At 36.1% G+C, this 20275-nt stretch overlaps 2 protein-coding genes across 2 annotated transcripts in view; both read right to left on the bottom strand.

Moving 5' to 3' along the window:
• Nucleotides 1-4040: 4040 nt before the first annotated feature.
• Nucleotides 4041-4433, bottom strand: LOC117180451 (uncharacterized protein F54H12.2-like). The gene has a single exon (XM_033372950.1). It carries the CDS (start codon nt 4431-4433, stop codon nt 4041-4043), a length of 393 nt encoding a protein of 130 aa, XP_033228841.1.
• A 2970-nt stretch (nt 4434-7403) lies between these two features.
• Nucleotides 7404-20275, bottom strand: part of LOC117180040 — a 20479-nt gene continuing 7607 nt past the window's right edge. The window contains exons 3-4 of the mRNA XM_033372337.1: nt 11150-11329; nt 7404-7741 (exon numbers count right to left, since the gene is read on the bottom strand). Coding sequence (XP_033228228.1) covers nt 7710-7741; nt 11150-11329 — 212 coding nt within the window. The 3' untranslated portion in view covers nt 7404-7709. The remainder of the gene's footprint in view (nt 7742-11149; nt 11330-20275) is intronic.

A 20275-nucleotide genomic window follows, 5' to 3' on the forward strand; every position in this document is an offset into this window, starting at 1 on the left:
TATCAACGTAATAGTTTTTATGTTCTTAAAGCTATTTTTCACGATTAAAAAAAAAACTATCCAAATATTATTCATGACAAGTTAATTAATTTTACATTCTCATCAGAGAAGGTATTAGATTTTTGTAGAATTCAACCCATCCACTTTTTGTCAAATGTCCACATTTTGTGACCCCTGAATCCGAAAAAACAGATTTTTACAAATATGTTTCTCAGTCAGTCTGTCTATATGCTTGTTCGTAGATGGTTTTTTTGTTAGTGCGATAACTTTCGAAAGAATTGACAGATTGGATTTTCCTTTAGTAAACTTTTTGAGTATCTTAAAATAAAGTTAAATCTTGTTATTCATCTATTTTTAAAAGAAATTCAAAAGGTGAGCACATTTTGAGTATTTTTGAGACCACTTTTTTCAAAAATCTAAAATTTTCTGTACGAATCTTCATAGTATTCAAAAAGAAAAAAAATTATTTCTCCCCATGACTTCTTTTCATCAAAGCAAAATTTATTAGATTTATAGCATTTACAAAAATCCAAAAAACACACGAAAATGAACATCTTAAGCAAAAAACGCACGATATGGAAAAAAGTCAGGAGATAAAAAGATTGCTTGTTGAATGCTCTATGAGACTATCATAACAATTTCTTGAATTTTCTTGTAAAATCGAAAATTCAAATTTTGTCAGCCTACAAAATAATGGAAAATCAAAATTTACATTTTCCGGTTAAACTATACAAAACAAGTGGGACGTTGTGAAGATAGAAATTGCGCATTTTAAAAACATTTACAAATTTTGTTGTTAATCGCGTTTTGATCGGATGCGTTGTTTTTGCTCTTATCGTTAAATAAATCTTTAACCGTCAAAAAATTTCTCTCCACTGCGTGGGCACATTCTCATCACGACTGTTTTCTTTTAATTTCTTTTTCGTCTTGTGTGTGAGTTATCAAAAATTCATTAATTTTTTTTTTTTTGCTATTTTTCACGATTAAAACCAAAAAATACAGAACTATCAAATTATTATCCCTGACAAATTAATTCATATTTACATCCTCATCAGAGAAGGTATTAGATTTGTGTAAAATTCGCCCCCCCCCCGCACTTTTTGTCAAATGTCCATATTTCAAGACCCCCTGAATCCGAAAAACAGGTTTTTACAAAGGTGTCTCTCTGTCAGTCAGTCAGTCAGTCAGTCTGTCCGCTTTTTTTGAGACCACTTTTTTGCAAAATTCAAAAATTTTTTGTACGGATATTCATATTATTTGAAGAGAAAAACAATTTATCTTAATGACTTTTTTTCAAAGTCAAATTTACTAGAGTCATAGCATTTACAGCATTCCAATAGCATACGAAAATGAGCATTTTAAGCTAAGTAACCCATGATATGAAAAATGTCAAGAGAAGAAAAATGTTGCTTTTCTAATGCACAACAAAATTATTATAACAACTTTTTGAAAGTTCTTGTAAAATCGAAAATTCAAATTTTGACAGAATACAAAATAATGTAAAATCCAAAAGTAGAGTAGGACCAATAGGCGGAAGTTGGAGTGGGGGTAATCCGCCATGACAAGTAGTATGGGAAATTTGGAGTGGGGGAAAATCTGCCATGACATGTACTATGGGAAATATGGAGGGGGAGGAGTTCGCCATGAAATGTACTATGGGAAATTTGGGTGGGGATGGGGTATTCGCCATGACATTTACTATGGAAAATTTAAAGTGGGAGAAATCAGCCATGACAGATACTTTGGGAAAGCTGGAGTGAAGTAATGAGCCATGATATGTACTATGAGAAATTTGGAGTGGTAAGGAATTCGCTATGACAGTCACTATGAAAACTTTGGAGAGGGTGAAGCCGTCATGACATTTACAATGGTACATTTGGAGTGGGGGTAGTCTGCACTATGGGAAATTTGGAGTGGCGGGTGGTCGGTACTATGGGGAATTTGGAGTGGGGGCGGGGTGATATCTGTGAAATTGTAGGGTTAGGGAGTAAGATTTAGAAAATAAGTAGAGCGTCTTATATCTAATCTAATGATTTGAAGCTAGAACTTTTAATTAAAAAAATTATTTGTTTTAAAAATTCTTCAATATACTTTTAAAAAATAAATAGCTAAAGGGCAGGCGAATTAATTAAACCATATTTTTGTTGGTTACATATGTTTTTAATTATTTTTTCTAAAAAAAGATTATATCTAGATTCTTCATTATAACGATATGATTACAGGTACCTGAGAAGCGTCGTAAAAAAACATGTTCTTAATGAGCAAAGACATCTACCGCCTTCTTTAGAGTACGGAGCTCTAACCCTTTTGAGTTTGTACTTGTCATCATTATCTAATAGATTATCCGTACAAATATCAATGAAATAACGCAAAGTACCACCATTACAAATATGATGAAGAAACATCACACAAAACTGACCGCATACATCTAAAGAGGTACTCTGTAGTTGTTTGGTGTTCCATATGTAGAGGCTAGAGTTTCTACTTAGACGATGAAGATGTTGAGGAATAATAGGTGGTATCCCTTTATCCCGTGGTATAGGTGGTATCCGGTTCCGTCGATATGGATTCCGATCAAGTGGGAACCAGGCTGAGTGTGGTCATCAGTATTAACCACTATTACAGCCGGTCTTGTCCAGGTTTTGGGAATTTGATCTGCCGGGTATAAAATAATCGTGCGCACTTTAAAATCTGAATTGCTTACAATATCTCTAGACTGTTCATGTTTAATGATAAAAATCTAGTAAGGACAAGGCTTGGAATCCATTGTCTTATATGAAGATTCAGTCTTGACCTCAGCACCGTCTGGAACTGAATTCCTGGCAATTATTTTTTTTCCGCACATAGACTTTCTGTTTGACAGTTTACAAAGAATTTCTTCCGGTCGTTGTCTTCGAAGCCAATGGAGCAGTTTCATAGAATTGTTCAGATATCTCCTTCGAACCTTTCAATTCCATTATAGTGATAGGTTTGCTAATTGTTTTGTGATTTTGAACATGCAGGAACTTCAGAGAAGAGATATGGTGGTCCAACGGATCCAATGAGCTATGTATTTATGATCAACAGAAACAACCGCCACTTTCGATTCTGGTAAACAGGTTTACGCAGGTCTGTGCAGGTTTTAACCGCTGTAATCTACTATAACCTACCTGGGCGCGTCAATTTCCAACACATTGTTGTATCTTGTGTAGCCTATACAATTGATAGTTTGTTGTAGTGTTTCTTCTACACGGAGTTCAATGCGAAGGCTGTCATGTTTAACGAGATTATAGTGTGATTAACAATTTGCAGAAAGATCAGGAGTAAGACCACATATAAAGAGGCAATATCCATTCGCGTAATCAAAACGATCAATATTATTTTCCTCATTCTTAAGAAAAGTAATTCTGGTTCCAGAAAACAGAGTACGATAAGTATAAGTGTATATATTTCCTTTTGAGAAATCTGCTTGCAAAGGATTTGACGGGATTTGCATACCGTCCACGTAGAGAGAAAAATGATTGATATTAAAATGTTAAAGGGGTTTTTACCACGATCACCCTTGAATGCGTTATTTTTGACAAATCCAATGATTGTCTTTTAGGTAGTTGTCCGAGTATAACATTACCGAGAGTTTCACTTTGAACACCAGAATGAATTGCGATTGTTTTAACCTCTACTCTGGTGAATGGGTACTTGGCCGTACCTTGAGAAAGAGCTTTTGCGTGTGTAAGCAGAATTCCAGGGCTAATTTTTGCAAGCCGAATAAGAAGAGATGCTTCTTCAATATGGAGATCAGCCTGTTGAGTAGGATCCATAAGACAAAAAGCATCCTTATAACGCACCAGTTGAACTGTAAATTCAACAAAACTCAAGAGAAATTTATCCTGATTAAAAACATAACTTTGCAAATGACTAATCAGATCAATGTTCCCTACTTCACCCATTATAAGTCGTCGATCGACGAGACACTGTATTTTTGTTGCGAGGTCCTCCATTTTACCTGCTGTATCGCCAAGCCGTAATGCTGATGTGAGATGATTTTTTTTCGCTGCTGGCCCTTAGCCGAGCAGAGATTCAATATACGCTCTGTATACATATGCATTGCATAGTGACGAGATACGCTTCTGGTTAAAATCTACATCTAACTGGTTAAACATGGAATGCAGTAAATTGTTGATAGGACCAGCGGATTCTACACTAGAAGTGTTTTCTACAGTTTCTTCAGGAGTGATTAATTTTTCTCTTACACTTAGAAGTGTATGTGCAAGATCAATGTACTCATCCCCCTGACCTGGAACTACAAACTCAATTAGTGAGTCATCTGTGAGAGATGAAACTGGCTTACAGTGTACCCATTGAGAGCCCTCTATAGATGTTTGTGTTGGAGGTAAGGAAAAGAGATCCAGTTCCGATTTCATGCACTCACACGAGTGTGAGTGTAACAATGACATTTTTCCCTTGTTTCCAAAAATGTCAATTATCGATCTTTTTAAATTTTTGGATCGTACTTTTCTCTTAGATTGTGTACTTTTCTTTCTCTTGACTACCGTTTTACTCTTCCGCCTCTTCCTGTTTTCCGCCCTTTTTATTACATGGAAGAGGTTTTCCCGCGATATTCAACATGCTGCGAACACCGAACGAATGAAGATTATTCCTCTTCCCAGTCAATTTATATCCCGATCCATTCATCAGGCTTTCAATTTTTTCATGGCTCGTCTCTTCAATTTCTTTCCAGTCTTATTGAGTCGTGTTTTATAGCTTGTTCAAATGGTATGTTACGTTCCACATTATCAAGAACATTCATTCCATGGCGCAGTGCTTCTTTCCCAACTACTCTTGCCCCACGTATGAGAAAGGGTAAAGCTCTTCGAAATAGGCCACCAAGAAAGCTACCTATACCATGCAATGGTACAGCAATTCCGAAATAGTCCCTTATATATATTTCGATTGTACGGAATGAAGTATGAAGTATAGGAATATAATGAGGCGTTGCAAAATTTGTCACCTATGTTAATCCAAAAATATAATCTTTCGTATCCACTGGTAGGACACGTAAGAGTGGTGTTTTAACATTTCCAGTGATACGTGGTTCGCATAGATCACAATAGACAAAAAGTTTATTTGGTATACCATTTGATAAACCTGGTGGATGGTGTGCCATATATGCATCGATAGATGAAAGTGTATGAGGTCTAAAACCTAGAATTTGAGATATCTTTTCGCTGATTAAGAGAAAGTGACGAACCGTAATCTTACAATACTCTTTAAAAATTTTCTCCTTTATTACATAATGATTGTGTCTCTTTTCTTGTTTAACATCTACATGCTTATTTATTTCGGGAGTATTATTTATAGCATATATGAGGTCATCCATTTGTGACTAAACTCCCGGTGGAAAGAATGATGTAATTAGGCGTTTCCACTTTCCTTTAAACAGTACAAGTTTAAAACCGTCATGAGCTGAAATGGTATTATTTTCGCGTGGTTTGTCAGCCTTTTCGGATATTGCTAAATCGACACTACCAGGCTCGTTTACTCGAACACTTTCAATTGTAGATTTTTTAATTATGCCTATTTTCTCTAAAGTTGATTTCGGCACAATTGAGATACGATTTTCTATGCTGGATTCACCTCTCACATGTAGAAATGATCGTGGGAACTGAATATCTGTGAATTACTTGCTTACGTGAAATATTTTTCCGCGTCGACTTAGCAATCTTTTCTACACCCGCGTAAGAAGCCTCATACGAAGGGTCATAATATATGTCTTCCAATTGTTTCATTTAAAAAAATTAAAATAAAATTGAAAATTAAAATTAAAATAAAATTTCCAGGTGTTTTTGAGGTAACAAAATTGGTAAATATGTGTTGTTATTTTTGTTGTTGTGGGTAAGAGTGGAGCTTAATTTGCTCGACTCTATCTTTTGATACAAGTACCGTTTTCTTAGAATCTTCCATTTGAGTAAATATGACAAATAATTATGAAGACGAAAACATGCTGGAAAAGAGGGTACCAAGGACTGGTGCTAGAAAAAGTGGTAAAAATTTCTCTCCTTTTTGCACAATAGAGAGTTTTTTACTGTCCCATGAACCGCGTGGTGACACTAGTTTTCTTGATGCTTATCTGTATTTTTTTAATTTCTGCTCCTCAGTTTGTTTTAGAGAAACTTTTCTATGTAAAATATTCAATGCGCAATCACAGATACTTTTAACGAGTTGTGGGTTAGCTTTTTTTAAAACAGTGCGTCGCTGATCTGTATCCAAATGATAGAGAGCGTGTAACTTTTGTACACTATTTTTTCTGATGGATGATCCTGCTTTTATACACCTTGCTGGTACGTAAACGTATTGATATGAATCTGATGGAAATATACAAGTTCTATATCTACAGTTGTCAGGGGTAGATTTTCTTTAATCCAGAAGGAGGTATACTTGTCTTGCGAGATGTTGAATTTGCACCTGGTGTCTTGGGTTTTTAAATACTACAACGTAATTTGCGTTTAAGGAAATATCTAGATGATCATGCACCTGGTGAAAAATATTTTGTTACATAAAGATCACACTCAAATTTTTTTGATGACTTCCCTTGGTGAAAAAACCGACGACTGTGTCATTTTACGATTTACGTATAAGATCGTCTATAATTTCAAGTTTGGATCGAGGACTATTGCTATAGTCTGATGCTTGCGGTAAATCTTCATGAAATTCAACTCTCTCCTCGTACTCTTTATAGAATGACTGCCATTCTGAATAATATAAAATTATGCGGGAAAATACAACATCGTACATTAAATTAATATTTTGAAGACATTTTGTCACAAAAACTGTTTTACCGCAACCCGTTGGACCAAATATCATAGACGTAAATGGATGTTTCGATTTTGGATCCATGTTGAAGAATAAAAAAACCATACAGTATAATCCCCTTTTATCTAATTTTTACTGTCTTAAAGGTAATAGTAAAATTGTGATGGAAAAATTAAATCAAAATGTAAGTCAATAAACTCATATTTCCCCACGCGCTCATGGCACCCAGGCGAATAAGCTTTTAGGCCTGGTTGCAATGACCAGGGTATTGAGCTTATAACCCTGGCCGACGCGATGCGATAACGTTGCTATAAGCTAATTTTCAGCGCCCGCGATCCGAGTCCGCCAGCCAGCCCGCCCGCGCTTCCGGGGAGAGTCTTTTTGAATTAAATTTAAAATATATACTTACCTTTTAGTTTGATCACTGATGTTGATATTAAATAAAATTTACTCATAATGCTACTGCTGCTTCTTTCATTACAAATATTTTATTTTCTTCCTGTTGAAACTATTTTTCAATTTATGTTTTTAATTGAAGAAATGTAATGTGATTTATAAATTCTAAGGGTTAAACATCAATTAAATGTAAATACCTGGATATTTTTTTTAATCATAAAAACAATTATTGAAGAATAATAATATTGGTTTTACATTATTTCCAACAAGTTATGTACAAATAGCCTCAGTAAAAAACCAGAGGCGGTCTGTCCTCATGCGGATAGGCTATTTGCTATAGGCAATTTGCCAGAGGCCATTTGCCAGAGGCTATTTGCCATAGGCCCTGTATTGGCTGAATGTCAGGTGGCGGTGGCCGTGCCATCAGAGCCTGTGCAATTGGTATTGCCGCAGGACATGCTGGAATATGTACATCTAACACGTACAGAGGGACGTATAGGGGCCGCAGGTCGACCAGCTACGTGTCAATAAGGTTGCGCATGCACATCCCAGTTAACTGAAATATGAAAAAGTGTTAATTATACAATTTTATGTTTAAACAACTGATTATTCGAATATACATACATGTTCTTCCAGCTGAAGTCTTACAATCCATCCCTTCATTACACATGCATGTGGAGAGAAAGATTTTATACATAGTTTCACAGGTTATTTTCTACAGAAAAACAAACAAACTAGTCAAGTCAAACTATTCTGAATTTTCTTTATTTTGGCCCTCTTCGATATAACCGTAAGGTAAGGATTCGTAATTCTCAAACAATCTTCTTTTACTATTCGCCGGTTTACATATTTTTTTCTCCGTCCTAGTTACCACATCGTGAAGTTTCGTTCGGCAAATTGCTCTTAATGAGAATGAAATAGGAGAAACATTGCTAACTACCATATCTCAAATGGTTTCAAAATTGAAAACTTGTGAATTTTTGTAATTTAGAGTTATCCCCTTAATTTTGCAAACTTGGTGAGATTTTCTATCTGGAAAGGTTACGTTGTTCGCGTAAAATTTAGGGTTACCAGATACAAAAGTATCAATATAGCTCCCCTTACCGTAAACTTCCAACTCATCCATCATCTGTTCCAGTAATCGACCCACGGGCGGATTGTACTCGGATACATTTTTATGACATATGTAAATGCATGAGTCTGTATCGTAGTACAAAACGTGTCGATCTAATTGATACAGGTACTCAAACATCTTTAGCCTAACTTCGTCTCTATACGACCAAGAGGCATATAAAAAATCATTATTTACGGGGACAATTTCATGGAGTTCCAACTCTGGATTAGTAAGCAACCTCATCAACTGTTTACGCTCCCTAATAACCTCCGCTTGCAGTAAATTCTGTCTTTGTCCGAATTTACCGCAACAAAAGTTGAGGCAAAGTTTTGCAACAAAACGTAAACCAGGGTTTTTTGAAATCTATTCAGGATGTATCGTATTGCGTAACCTGATATTTCCATATCTCTGAAATATGTGTTAAACTATAATTTAACTCCATGGCTTTTTTCAGCTTATCTAAAACCCAGGTTAGCTCCAGTTCACCCTTCGCATCGTCATGAGTGCATTCAGTTCGACTCATAGACGCACAACACGCGTGGCAAAGCGGGAATAAGAGTTTCCCATGCACTCGCACAGGTAACACGGGATGAAATCAATGTCGTGAAGGAAGCACACGGCATTTGATCAATCCGTCAATCTGATGCAAATTCATGTAATTTGGACCAGCTAGACCACTAAATTCCTCATCCCCGACATAAATTTTCGAGTGACCTACAAGAAATTTCCCTATTTTCGAAATAAATGGATATAAAGAGCAAACATCGATGTATCGGATATTTTCATTATTTTTAATTTTATAATAGCACATTGCATTTCCCGTACGTCCTACGAAAAACGCTTCACGTGGATTTAACGCATCCTGGTGGAGCAAGGGATGAATTTTTACCGGGTGAATTTTTCTTCTGTTTGTTATATTTAAACTCTCATATTTCGGTGATTATGTAGTCGTCTTTTCGAATTTTTTCACTCGTGGCGCTTTTCATCACCATCTATATAGTACCCGTCAAATAGTGCCTCTGGTAGACGGAATTCACGAGACCTTGCTGCGTGTTGGATTTCTACCCCAATTTCTCGTTCTATCAATAATAACCATACAATGTCTTTTACGGACTGCTTATTAGCTCTTCTGTATCCACCATTCGGTATAATACCAATGGTTTAAGCAAAAGGACATACATTACCACATTAAAAAAAATTGTTTCATATGCGACACAGGCGCAACGAAGTATTGTCATATCGCTCACACTATACTCTAGTATTTCTGTTTAAAAATCAAAAATATAGTCGTTTTTACATGCATCGTACCACATACTAAATTCTTTACGAGTCTCAATAGTCATGGTATCTGGAGAGTAATCCTCAACCGGTCGGAAAGGACCTATATTTCTTTCTTCACATTTATTTCTACCTTTCTTCGAATGCTCACCAGTGAGACAAAATGTTTTGGGGAGAGTACTCAAAGGCATAGGCATATAGTTCGAGCTAGCTACGAATTTAAAATCCCCGACCTGCATGTGCATGATTTTGGTACCATTCAATGTCACTTTCGGACGGATTCTAGTACCTTTAACCTCTACTAGGTATCTAAGAATAAATTGTAAATCAAACCCTTTCGCATTGTGTGCAATGCAAATTGTCTGACTAAACTGTTTCCCCTCGTGTGTTACATGCTCTGTAAAATCCTGTATAAGTTCATCCCCTTTGAATACTAACTGTCGGACACCACAATATTTACAAGAATCATTAATATTTTCGTTCAGTAAACAGCCCGAGCAGACTTTTTGAGCTACACAGAGGTTCAGCTCACGTATGTTTACCGAATTATCCCCTGGAAGCGTTTTCGTTTGACGTTTTTCTTAATCATAGAATACAAATCTGATTCGCTTCGAGGAATTAGAGAGACGCTCCTTAACCAGGGGCATGTAAGATTCGTGGTGATACTCACGTATGCACCTATAATTTTTAAAGTAAAATGTTCGGCATTGATGCTCTATAGTTTTATAAAAATAAACTACCCTCAAGCATGCTTTACAAATCTGTAAAGCAGAACATATACTTTTTCCACCGGAATAGGAAAATTTTGCACTATGCTTGCTTAGACAGCTAATATTGAAGAAAAAGCGATGACACAAATTGCATTTAATTTCTTGTGAATTACCCTTCACTATTTTTCCCACAGATTGGCAAGGGAGTAATGACTGATACTAGCTACATTTATTTGACCATCGATGAGTGGCTGGATTGGCATAACTTGTATTGCATGGGATTCAGAACTCTCGGTTAACTGCAGCTGCTTTTAAGCAGCAAATTAGCTCAAAGTGATTCTTATTTGGATAAAACATTATGTATAAACTATGTCGTACCTTTTGTCCTACATTTGAAATCAACGTGTTACCGGCTTCAGGGATCGTCACACCCGATTTAAGAACTAGCTTAGTGGCTGTTATTTTCACTTTCGCATTTTGCATGCAACGATCCGCTGCGAATTGTACCCGCTCTTAGTATACACAAGCAGTCACAATAGAACGCGGAAGACATAGATTATCGCTATTTTGGATTTTCAAACTTGACCTTTCTTTAATACCCTCGTAGAACCACGTATACCTTGGACAGTATTCAAAGGGGAAATAAAGGAATTATCTAGTTTGAACTCTTCATTACTTTGAGGAATTTAAAAAATAAGGTCCCAAAGGACCTCGAAACATAAATCACGTGCTGGGTGAAAGGAAAAACCATCAGCACCTTTAGCAAAAAAGTCAGAGTTAATTTTTAGACTAACATAATCATCAGAGCTGTTAAAATAACGTGACTTATCCCATTTAATATCAAAAAAGCTCTCTCTCCTACCTGTTTGTGCACCGCCTGCTTGTATATGCTGATCCACCTCCAACGGCTCTGAATTAAAAAATTGCTGCTGATGAAATTTATTCAGAACCTGGTCTTCAATCATTTGTCTCTGTTGCAGCTGATGATCCAATAAATGCTGATTTTGATTGTAACTTCTGAATATTACTTGTATTTGTAAACCTGATATAATAAACATCATGTTTAAACTTAAACAAAATAAAATAAACTTATGATAATGAGAATTGCGACATCACATAAACCATTTTTCTCAATAAAAAACAAGAAATCGATTTTAGACAGAAATTCGAACTAGAAAGAATAGGTTAGATTTCAAAGATGTAATTTAATTTGCACACAAAAGTGTTTTAACAATTTTTTTAGTGAAGTTTAAAGTATTTATTGGATAATAAAAGTAAGTCTTTATCATAATAACAGGTTTTTAGATAGAATTTACAACTTATACAGTGAAAAATACATTTTTCATAGAAATATTTTTCTAAATAAAAACAATGTATTATTTATTGTGATTTTCAATATATTATAAACTTAAATTACCTTATTTTAAAGAAAAAAATGACCTCAAAGTAAATTTGTTTCAATTTATGCATGAAATATTTACTATTTAAAAAGTTGTTCTAAACGTTAAGTTAGAATTCGTATTTCAATTCCAATCACCTATTATTCATATTCTCTGCATAGACTGGATAAAATTGGTCACTAAATACGTTAATGAAAGTTTATCTATGCTTACAATGCATTGAAAATTACATGAAATAGTGAAATAATTGTGTTTTTTTAAACCTTTTTGAAAAATGTGTATTTTCACTGTGTAAGATGGAAATTCAATCTGAAACGTTTTTTGCGACGAAATGACCGGCCACCATTCCATCCGCAATTACATTTGTTTTTAGTCTGCTTTAATTTAAATGCATGAAAACCAAATTCACCGAGGTTCTGGTGGTTGGGAACCTACCTAAAGTTGTAGGTCCCCCCATCGTGTACTTTACTGCTACCCAGTCCATCAATTATGGGGTAAAAACGAGGCTTTGTATAATATATCGAGCAGACCGTTCTCATCAGATCACTTGATTGCATTATATAAATGCGTCCATAACTGATGATATATACCGGCACAGCCCTGTGCAAAATAATCAAATAAAGATCCAACTCTAACAAAAATGCTTTCGAAATATTGGGCCGTAACCATCTTAAGCCTGTGAAAACATTTCAAATAAACTGAGCACCAGGAATTATCGCAAACGCGTGTTACATCAGGACGTGGTTGACCGGTGCCGATTAGGTGGAGATACCAACGAATCCATCGAGTAGATTATTGATGGCTGTCGCGCAATGGTTCAGAGAGAATATACGCACAGACATAATTATGTAGCGGGCATTATACATCAACAACTTGCCCTAAACCTAGGACTCTTAAAAGAAAGGATGCCTTTCTATAGATACATTCCAGTGCCCGTTTTGGAAGGTGAAGATGGCATAGTAAAGATGTTACTATCCAAACGGATCATTACATCCCGGCATGAAGTGAAGACCATATGGTGGAATGTGAATCATGCATCTATACATCTCATTGTGATTTCGGCTACAGGCAATTTGCACGCAAGATTCACTGAACAACTTGAACATTTAGGAGTCAGTAGGGTATTGGCAGCAGCTCAGAAGGCGGCTTTATTAAAAACCTGTCGCATCGTAAGAAACTTTCTTGACCATCAGAAAGCAAGCGATTAAAAACCTGTAGAGTGACAGATGGTTGCTCTAAGAAAGCATCCAGAGGTGAATGTTGTCACCTTCAACGCTAGCGGCCAGTCGTAATTGTATACCCACAACATCATCGCAGGAGATTTCAAACATCGCATTGGATTGACTTATAATATCCTAATCGCATCAGGTACTTGACTTAGTCCGTGGCTATGATGTATAACTGGGTTCACCCGAGTAAAAGTTTTAGATAAACTGAAGAATAAATGCAAAATTTAAAAAAAGATTGTAAACCTTCTCAAACTTACCATTCACATCCATATGATCTTCCTTCATATGTGCCTCTCCTGTCATCTAAATCCCATCGTCATCATCATCATCTTTCATATTCCCCGTCATTGGCTTGACTGTGTTCTTCAATTTCAACAGTGCTCGCCTCTGAATCGTCATCTGATCCACTGCATTCTGATGATGAAGAGGTTAGGACGTGCATTTTCTTGCCGAAGACTACGAGCTTGTCTCATCAATAGTGCGTCTACTAATAGACATTAAAGCCATTGATCCTTCAGAAATAAAAGAAATACGACCCAAACTAGGTCAGGTCCTATTAAAGCCTCGAGGACGTTATATGATGTATACGGTTATTATAAAGAAAAATTGCTTTGACCCCTCAAAAAATGGAAATTTAAAAATAAAACTGCAAAATTTGCGGGTAGTCTTGGAAAGAGAAAATATACGCTCTTCCAGAATCTCAAATCAAGCAGATTAAACTGACCAATTGTCAAGAAGCGAAATGTCATGCATTTTTAAGGAAATTTTCGAAAACAGCGAACATGTAGCACTTGTCAAAAGCAAAAAATTATTCACGCAAATACTCACGAGCCCATGATTATCACAAATACACAGATACCTACGATAAAGTGGCGCTCGACACTCTCGGACCATTGCCCATAACTCCAACCGGAAATCGACATATCCTTACAATGCAAGATAATTGATCGAAATATTGCGTTGCAGTCCCCATGCCAGATATAACTGCAACAACAATAGCCCGTGCCCTGGCTAAATATTTAATTTCACAATACGTACCACCAAAAGACATACTAACGGACCGAGGAAGTTCTTTGAGAAGAAGTATTCTAAGAAAATTGTCAAAATTTTTCGAAATCCACCAAATAACCACGTCAGGTTATCGAACCCAATCAAACGAATCGTTAGAAAGAAGCCATGCTGCAATATTAACAGAGCTGGGCAGTATTTAACAAAAATTGTATTTGATGTATCTGAAATACAAGCTACATTCAAATAAAATGCATTTAAAATACCTCACGGGGAAAATATAATTAGCTGATGTAGTTCAAATACAACTAGAAAATACATACCAGTATTTTGAAATATTATTTGAAATACATGTTAGAATTTTATTATGTAGTTGAGGTATTTTGCGTATTTTCTTGAAAATACTTTCTAATATCAGCATACAAAAATTAGATTAAAACCCCCTCGAGTGTATAATAAAAAAAGGAATTTTATGATCAAAGAGTGGGAGTGCAAAAGAGGAACAAAAAGAGGAGAGAGTACGGAGAAAGACATAGGAAAGAATGGCGATGGGCATGAGAGGAGGGTTGTTAAGAGGAACTTGGAGAGGAGTTGGTAGAGAGAAAAGCGAAAATCAATTGGGGGGGGGGGTCCTACAATGCGGTGCATAGCAATGCGCAGAACCATTATGTGACATATTATGCTGCACATTAGAGTTGTGTGATTTGCATAGCTGCGCAATAGATTTCTGTGATGATTATGGATGCGCCTTATAGTTTTGTGATGTTCATGGCTGCGCAATATACTTCTGTGATGTCCATTGCTGCGCAGTAGAGTTCTGCGATGCACATGGATGTAAAGTATAGTTTTGTGATGTGAATGCTTGTGCAGTGCAGTTATGTGATATGCATAGCTGCATATCACATCGTAGAGTCCTTTAATACGCGTGTTGCGCATTAGAACCATAAAATCTTAAGGGTTGCGCATTAGAGTCCCCTAGTCTATAGAATTGCGCAGTAGAAATCTACAGTGCGTAGAGATGCGCAGTAGGCTCTGCAGAGCGTACGGGTGCTCGGCAGGCACTTGTGGTACACGCGTGTGTGCAGTAAAGGCCTACTGCGTTCTGGGTTGCACAGTAGATATACACTGTTGTTAAGGCTGCGGTTTGGGGACCTCCGATGTGTAGCGGTGCGCATTAGAGATACATGGCTTATACACATAGACAGTACAGTCTTCAAGTATATATTCTGTGATGCTGATATATACCACCTACCTTATAGTCGTGAGACGTGGTTGTGGCTAAAATTGTACCTTAATTTCGCTAAGAGCAGATGCAGTTTTTCAGATTAGCACCCGCTCTCGGTGAAATCCTGCGGTTGCGTACTTCACAGGGCTGCACAGTAGAGGTGTATAATAAACAGGTCTGCGCAGTAGAGATGTGTGATGCGCAGTGATGTGCAGTGAAGGTATGTTATGCACAGATGTGCGCATTAAATCATAAATAACTTGGATCCCCCCAAATATTTTAGGTTTCTACTGCGCAACATTACGCTCTAAACAATACAAAATTCTAGCGCTCACTCTGGCATTACATGAAGCTTTACCAGGTAGCCCTTGGCACTAGTGGACTCTACTTAGCCTCCTAATTTACCACAAAAGTATACTGCGCAGTTGTACGTTCAATAAATATCTATGGCTCATCTCTACATATCGTTGATATCTGCTGCGCAGTATATGTTAGTGAGAAAGTCAATTTCACATTGCATTCATCGCGCATAAATACTGCGCAGTCATAGGTATCATTATCTACTTCGCATCCTTGCTTGACATATGTCTCTATTGCGCAGTTGTGAGCACTGCAAGACTCTATGGCGCAGTGTTTGGCAGAGTCTGGTGTTTCGCAGATATGTAGTGCGCATCCATACATATTTTAGGTCGCTCCTGCGCAATATGACACATTAAACCCAACAACATTCTACTGCTCATCCTGACATTACGTGAATCTCTACCGCATAGCTTTAAGCACTGCAAGAATATAATGCGCATCCTAATTTCGTATCTACAGCACAGTCTTACTTACCATATATCGCGGTTGCGCAGTTTTGAGCACTACAGTAGACTACTGCGCAATATTATGTAAAACAGCGTAGGCACAGTCTGTCGTTTCGCAGACCTCTAGTGCCATGCACTTTATTGTAATATTCATTCCCACGCCTCAAATTTATTTTGTACTGTGCATCCTGCGCGTTTTATAACTATACTGTGCAGTTAGGTGCATCACAGAATTCTAATGTGAAGCATAATGTGCCACATAATGGTTCTGCGCAGCGCTACCATATACATGACCATCAACATTCTCTCCTCTCTCTTTCTCTCTACTCTCCTCTCTTGGTTCCTCTTTTGCACTTCCACTCTTTAATCATAAAATTCCTTTGCTTATTATACACTCCAGAGATTTTTAATCTAATTTTTATATGCTGATATTAGAAAGTATTTTCAAGAAAATACACAAAATACCTCAACTACATAATACAATTCTAACATGTATTTCAAATAATATTTCAAAATACTGGTATGTACTTTCTAGTTGCATTTGAGCCACATCAGCTGAGTTGTATTTTCCCCGTTATATATTTCAAATACATGGTGCTGAAATACATATATTTCAGCAATATAGTTGAGGTATTTCGTGCCCTGCTCTGAGTATTAATCGACTGTATACCATCATACGTGGACTATTATGAGGATTGGGATAAGTTACTACCTTTTGCCATGTTTTCTTGTAACACATCGATTCAGGAAGCAACTAAATTTTAGATCATTCGAATGGTCACTCCCAGCCCTTTCCCGTCGTATGAAAAGCTGAAAACCTATGGGCCCTATATAAAAGAAGTAATCACGCGATTAACAGAAATAAAAAACATAGCAGCCGGAAATTTAATTAGTACTAAGTACCAATCTAAACAACTATACAATAGAAAATTAAACCCTTTTTGGGGAAATAGGAGATAGAGTATATGTAAAAAGGGAAACAAAAACTAACAAATTAGATAGCAAAATTCATGGGGCTTATACAATTACAGCTATGCTAGACAAACATCCGGCTATCCTAGAGACAGTGGGCGGGACCCGTTTTCAAAAACATGTAGACAAACTAAAACTTGCTCATGGGTAACTTGCTACAATATTTAATAATAATAGAAAATCCCTTTACATAATAGCAAACTCGATATTGCTGACTCGACTAGCCAAAGGCCATGTTTATCCCTCATTAATTCGCCCCAAAGGTGCAATTGAGGACCTTAAATTTCCAAAAGAACCCCTGGAAGAGTTGTGTGCCGAATACAACTTTTCCAACCCTGCTTTTAGCGAAGTTAAGGCAACGGAACCATCTAAAGATAGATTATTTTATGTGAAATGCGTATTAGAATATGTGAAACATGGGAATTTGTTTATACAAACAAGTAATGGAGAAACAAAACTCTAAAAGGCAGAATTTAGCGCCGCAAAAAAAATATTAACAGAGTTAGAAAAAGTTTACTTCTTTAGCGAAGAAAAAACTCAATCCCAAGAAAATTTCATTTTCTTGGGAATATTGTCCTGGGAATATTGTTACTTGCCCGGGCATACCATACAAGAATGTTCCAAATAACTTAAAAGAAATAAACACCTGCTGGAAAAAGTATGGTACCTACGGGTTCTGAAGATTTTTATAATTTTGCCCTAAATGATATTGCCAATGGCGTCTCGGATATCTCAGAATAAACATATCGCTAAGTTTCTCTATTACTTGTGCAAATCACATGTTATAACAAACGAAAAAGGTGACCACATAACTTCATAAACATTTATGTACTTATTAATAACCAACACAATATTTTGTAATGATGGAATGAAAAGAGACAAGATTTCAATAAACAAGCAAAAGAAAACAAACAAAAGAGAAGGGAGAGGAATTGGAAGTTGCCTTCTCACCCACTCTATTCACAACAATATTACAAGAATTAAAACAAAGAAAACGGAAGAAAACAAAAGAAAATGAAGAGAAGTTGATGATTGCTCTTTCTTTTCTTTTCTTAAAGATTCAGATGGCGTAATCAATATAAAAAAAAATTAGCATAGTTTTATTCATAGATACAAAGATGGAATGGCCAAAATCCACTCTACGGTATACATTATGGGAATTAATAATATTCCTACTGTTCACAACTACCCTTGGAAATCTCTTGCCGTACGAAGTTCAACCTTTAAAAGGAAATACCGGAGTATTTTACGAAAAATTGGAACTTATACGACTGACACGGAGTTATTGGCGAACAGTCATATTTCTGGGCATCGAAAATTTAACCCAGCATTTTCACACCAAGGAAATGAGACAAAACATCGATTACGATTACAGAAGGTGCATGGAGAGACTGGTACAAGAAGATTGTAGAGCTCAAGTAAAACTGGACATTTTACAAATTAAACATCAGAACCATACAGATACGCCGAGCACCTATTTTAGGATTCATAGGATCATTTTTAGGACCAATCATTGGACTCTTAACTACGGAAGACGGAGAAGAATACACCAATATGATTAATGTACTATATGATAATCAGAACAATTTAAGTCAAATATTAGGGAAACAGACCCATATAGTGAAGGCAGAAATTCAAGAAATGCATCAAGAATGAAAAACAAGAACTAAAGAAATATTATTAATACAGATATTGGTAGACAGAACAATGAAAAATATGAAAATGCAAGAAAAAACTTTAAATAACTTAATATAATTAAATGATATGAGGCAGTGGACAGGACAGGTAGAAGCCAAACTCGATCATGCCCTTCATGCTTTAGAAAAAATATAAATATAGTAATAAAAGCAAGAGAAAGGAAAGTACATCCAGCTCAAATAACAAATAATCAATTACAACAAATTATAACTGAAATAAATAAGGAAGCAAACGGGTACGAATTCCCATTACCTAGCACACATGTCAAAGCGGAAGACTTGCATCCATATGTAGCCTTATCTTCTGATGACCAGAGTTTCTTCCTAGCAAATAAAGAATATCAAGATTCGTGTATAAAAACAAAATACAACACAATTTGCAATGAAAATCAACCCATACATTCAACTTCAACCAGTTCATGTTGTGAAATCATCATGTTAATCAATACTTCAACAACATCCTTTCAAAAATGTGATATAAGAATTACCCTGCCTGGAAGCTTAATTTGGACACAAATACCGTCTCTTCAAGCTGGGTTACATTCAATAAACAATCAAGAACTTATGATAATGTATAATCCCAATCGAAAAATACAAAGAGGATACATTTCAAACTCTGGAATAATTCGACTAGGAAGCGGATGTATTGTTAGAACAAAAGACACCATATTGATAGGGATAGCAATGAGCAGAAATAAAGAAGTATATATATATATGACCCAGAATTTTCTTTGAACATAACCTACATATCGTCTACTATGCTTAACTTTCCAAAATAGAAACAATTACAAGCAAATGACTTGGAAATACAACCAGTCCAAATTTGGAAAGAATTGCAATATGGAAAACCTTTGGATGAAATTGAGTATCAATTTACACAATTTTAACAAAAGCAATATTTTCAAAAAAGAGATAATCACATTATAGTAGGAACATCCACGGGAATATCCATTTTTATGATGATAATAACAGTATAGTGGGGAAGAAAAATAATTATAAAAATACGCAAAAGTTCAAGAAGAAAAACCAACAAAACAGCATTAATAACGAAGAAGAAATGCAACCACTACCTACAGACAACACACAAGAATCACCAACTAATAAAATACAAGGACAAACAACATCGCATGCACGTATCCCAATAATCAGCATCCGAATAGCATAAAGAAACCCTACCTCCATTTCCATCATGGACGATGAAACTCTTAAGAAGGGAGGAGACAAAAGGACATTTTATTTCCTTGTAGGACAAATTTTGAAGCCATATTTAAATTCAGCGGCTCAAATCCATAAGGGTAGCCTGATCACGTGTCTCGTGCAGACAACTTTTTTTGGGGGCCTGTGTAAGTAACAGTGATAGAGTGAAAACGAGCCCATAGGAAAATTAAAGCCGTGCGAAATTTGCCTAGGCCCAAAAACCCCAAAAATCTTTAACAATTTCTAGGTCTCACTAGATATTATAGAAGGTCTATACAAGATTTCACTGCAAAAACAAAACCTTTAACCAACCTTTGAAAGAAAGGAGTACCGTTCACTTAAGGCACTAAAGAATTATATTACAGTCTGTCAAGTTAAAGCGTGGGTGGCTTTACTCGCAGTCGGTAAGGTGTATCGACATGATTTTGGTGTCAAAATATTAAGAAGAGCTCCC

The sequence above is a fragment of the Belonocnema kinseyi genome, chromosome 9, assembly GCF_010883055.1.
Source record: "Belonocnema kinseyi isolate 2016_QV_RU_SX_M_011 chromosome 9, B_treatae_v1, whole genome shotgun sequence".
Lineage (NCBI taxonomy): Eukaryota > Metazoa > Arthropoda > Insecta > Hymenoptera > Cynipidae > Belonocnema > Belonocnema kinseyi.